Source organism: Mus pahari, chromosome 15 (assembly GCF_900095145.1).
Source record: "Mus pahari chromosome 15, PAHARI_EIJ_v1.1, whole genome shotgun sequence".
NCBI lineage: Eukaryota > Metazoa > Chordata > Mammalia > Rodentia > Muridae > Mus > Mus pahari.
In genome coordinates, this window is record NC_034604.1 from 30,888,840 (window position 1) to 30,893,072 (window position 4,233).

The 4,233-nt window shown below is 50.9% G+C and overlaps 1 protein-coding gene across 3 annotated transcripts in view; it reads right to left on the reverse strand.

Moving 5' to 3' along the window:
* Window positions 1-727: 727 nt before the first annotated feature.
* Tmem173 (transmembrane protein 173) overlaps window positions 728-4,233 on the reverse strand; it is a 6,383-nt gene continuing 2,877 nt past the window's right edge. For all 3 annotated transcript variants that reach the window (XM_021214719.2, XM_021214718.2, XM_029546996.1), the window contains 3 exons: window positions 2,883-3,121; window positions 2,111-2,297; window positions 728-1,722 (listed from right to left, as the gene is read on the reverse strand). In XM_021214719.2, coding sequence (XP_021070378.1) covers window positions 1,529-1,722; window positions 2,111-2,297; window positions 2,883-3,121 — 620 coding nt within the window. In that variant the 3' untranslated portion in view covers window positions 728-1,528. The remainder of the gene's footprint in view (window positions 1,723-2,110; window positions 2,298-2,882; window positions 3,122-4,233) is intronic.

Sequence of the window (4,233 nt, forward strand, 5' to 3'; positions counted from 1 at the left end):
GGGCATCAGATCTTGTTACGGATGGTTGTGAGTCACCATGTGGTTGCTGGGATTTGAATTCCGGACCTTCGGAAGAGCAGTCAGGTGCTCTTACCCACTGAGCCATCTCACCAGCCCCTCTTACCAGTTTCTTATCTCTGCCTCTCTCACCAGTCCTAAACTTTAGTTGCTGAACTACCTGCCCTCCTAGCCGGGGATGACAGTGCCACCGCGACATTGCTACAAAGGCATCAGGTAGGCTTGGTGACTAACCATTCCTAAGGAACGTCCTGTCTCCGCAGATATACCTCCCCCATGGTCCTTTCACAGATCTCTCATTTGGGAGCATTTGTTCTGTGGTCCCTTCCCTGGACACAGCTGTGTACCACGTATGATTCCTGTGTGCTGCTCCACTCAGCCCTGCTCCTGATCCTTCTTCAGCCTGTCACTGGCGGCAGGGACTCTGAAAGCAAGGTGGGGTGTGCTCTCATGTGAATGGTGGGCTCTGTCTGGACCGAAATGGCACCCATTGCCTATGCCTTGTGGCAGGATGAGGAGTACAGGAAGTGCTGTCTATGCCCTCAGACTCGGATGTCAGGGGTGATGCATTCCAGTGCCTCAGAGCTATCACGTCCTAGCAGAAAAAGATGTGTCCTTGAACCGGGTAATTCAAGGAGTGTCTTTAGAAGGACCATGTGATGTGTTAGAATGGCGGGTCACATCTCAACAGCACACTAGGCCAAGGAAGTTCCACATGGAAGAGGTTTTATTGGAAGGGAGAGACAAGGTAGCGGCAGAAAGAGAAGAGGGGGCGAGACTGTTCTCTTTATTTATAGGGAAAACAACTTAATACAGGTAAAGGTGGGAGGTGAGCCAAGTGGAAGCAGGAAATAGGTGCCTGTTGTCTTGGCAACCAGTCTGCAGGTCACAGGTCATGCTGATGCCTATGTGATGTCATAAGTTTGGGATGTCCTGATGCCAACACCATGTGCAAGGGACATGATATAAAGAGACCAGACAGAAAGTACTCCAGTGTTACACAAATACCAGTCCTAGGAACAAGGGAAAGAGGCCATTCTAGAAACCTGAGAATAGATATGTTTATCGAGAAGGCAACCTGGCAGGGCAGCCCACTGTGACTGTATACAGCTAACAGAACAAATGTTCCTTCTCCCTCTTTCCATCTACTGAAGCTCCCATTGAACACACATGACCAGAAGATGGAGGGCAGGAAGTCTGCTGGTACCATCCACATAGGTCAACAGGGAGCAGCATCCACAGGAAGTACTTGGCCTTTCTCTCAAGTTTACCAGACATTGACACCAAACTTCTACATGTATAAAATCCTATCACTAGGCAGGGAACGCATTATGAGCTCCTTTCATACATAGTAAGGTTGGTTGAGGCTCAGAGAGGTGAAATAAATGGCTTGCCCAGGAATGTGGGACTCATCTGGAGATGTGAAGTCTCTGAGGCCCCCAACCCTTGAAGGAAAGCTCAGTCAGGAGGCTGAAGGACCACCAGAGCCTGGGCAAAGCTGTCGCATGCCTCAGATGAGGTCAGTGCGGAGTGGGAGAGGCTGATCCATTCCACTGATGAGGAGTCTTGGCTCTTGGGACAGTACGGAGGAACGAGGTGCCACTGAGGTCGGGGGGACACTCATGGTAACCTCCTCCTTTTCTTCCTGGCGAATGTGCCGGAGCACCTCCTGAGACAATGAGAAACTGTTTCCGTCTGTGGGTTCTGGAACAGAGATGGGGGGGTCAACATAATGCATGCACCCCTAGGAACCGCTGGGATGATCCTCCAGCTTCCTTCCCCTCTTGCCCCCTACTACACAGCCTCAGATACAGAAACAGTTATCAAGGTCATGGAAGCCAACCCTCCTGCTTTAGAGATGATGTTCAGAAAAGGGCAAAGACCTGCCTAAGGTCACACAACCAAGGCTCATTAGAATCAAGGCTGGCCACATTTGAGTGACAAGAAGGCGTCTTCCAGTGGAGGAAAGGGCAGGGTGCAATCCCTCTGACCACTTAGGAAAGCCCAGAAAAGGCTGCTTCTGTGTTCTCTGGCACCTCTGCCAGATGCTGCGATTCCTGATTCCTGCCCTCCGGCTGTATCAGTCTCTTACCTTGGTAGACAATGAGGCGGCAGTTGTTTCGGGACTGGGGGACATCTGCCAGGATTTCCTCGAGTGTCCGGCAGAAGAGTTTGGCCTGCTCAAGCCGATCCTTCTGACTGAAGCCAGCTTTGGCATCCTGTGACATGGCAAACAGGGTCTGCAAGGGGGTGGCGTACTCCAGGATACAGGCGCCTGCCTGATGGAGGTGAGAACAAGGTTAGACTGAGCCACAGCCTAACAGGTGAGTTGTAGACTCTGATGCCATGGGCGGTGGCCCAGTGTGCAAGAATGAGAGTCCTGGGATGTAACTGCCCTGCTAGGGCCGCTGATGCCTGCTTCCTAACTTTAGGCCTGGGCTGGGCTAAACCCTTCAGAGATCCTTCTCCCATGGTCCTGGAGCACGGTATTCTGACTGGAAATGGAGTCTTGGGAGGGCTCTAGGATTTGCTTTGTTTGGGGCTCTTCCACACCCCACCAAATCCCTCAGTGCTCTCATAGCCTTCACTGTCGTGTCCCTGAGCCTCACTCTTCTCCACCGTAGAACAGGGGTCACAGATTGGTGGTGGTAAGGTTTAATGAAGTGGCCTTATGCTGTGCACAGAATAGCCTCTGCTCCATAAACGTTACTCCTTCGTGTCGTTTGGAACTGAATCTTGCCTTGCCCTGGGACTGGCCATGCAGACAGGCTCAGAGAAGACATGACTTCTTGTCAGGGTGTGGCTAGGGATTCAGGGTTCTTGGGAGATGGACCTTTTCCCCAGGCCGAGCTCTGTACACTTACTGGCTGCCCATTCTCCAGAAGCTCATAGACACTGTTGGAATAAGCCCGATTCTTGATGCCAGCACGGTCCATGATTTGCTGGGGCAGCATATCTCGGAATTGAATGTTGGGGTCAGCCTCGCTCAGGTCATCAGGCACCCCACAGTCCAGTGGAAAGAGGATGTACAGTCTTCGGCTCCCGGCACCGCTGAGCATGTTGTTATGTAGCTGATTGAACATTTGGATCCGGGCCTGGAGCCCTGCAGTAGGGAAGTCCAAGAAATCATCTCATTACTTTGTCTCCCACTCAATATAGAACTGACACTCAGCTCCTTAGCCTTCTCAGTGTGTGGGCACAAGAGAATTGGGAGGGGTCTGATCTTATTGTACAGGAAGGAGATTTGGGGAGAGAGTTTTCAGGGATCTCCCCTTTCCACCCCTTATTCTGTTTTCTCGTGTGTGCGTGCATGTGTGTGTGTGGGTGGGTGTGGGTGGGTGTGTATGTGTGTGTAGGTGTAGTCAGTAGCTGTCCTAGCCAGCCAGGGTTCCCTATTGAGTTCGTGTTTCAAAAGACAAAAGAAAGAGAAGGGAAAGGAATCACAGGAGAAATGCAGTGACCTACACCCATAATCCTAGCTTTTAGAAGACCAAGGTGAGGGGGGGGAGGGGAATTAGGAGTTTAAAGACCAGCACACACAATTCACACAGGGGCACACTCACAGATATCAGTTACAACAACTTGATACATCTTTTAAAAAGAGAGGGTAAACAGGCTGGGGAGATGGGTCAGCAAATAAAAGCACTGCAAAAGCTGACCCTGTGAATTTGATCCCCAGAACAGCCATAGGAAGGGCCTGAAGGCAGTGGAGTGCATTGTGATCCCAGCGTTCCAATCCAGAGGTCAGAGGCAATGACAGGGGAACTGGCTATGCAGCAGCAGAAAAAAAAAAAGACCCTTCTTCAAAAGGGGGGAAGGGGAAAACTGACTCTGCGACAGACCCCCCCACACACACACACATACACACACACGCGCACACACACACACGCGCGCACACACATGAACGCACACACACACAGGATAAGAACTGTGAAGGGAGAGGAGACAAAGGCAAGCACTCATAGATGCATCTTGGGAAAGATGACTAGATCTTAACACTGTCTTACTTACTGTAAACCAAGTATAATAGTGCTGTCCTTGAGCTGGTAAGGCACTTCAGGTGCAGGGTGCTTATGAGGTGTGGGTAAGGCCCCAGAGTCAGTGCTCAAGACAACAAATGAATTAATTACAAAGACAATAACAAATAACAACAATAATAAGACAAAGCCGGGCCTGGTGGCACAGGCCTTTAATCCCAGCACTCGGGAGGCAGAG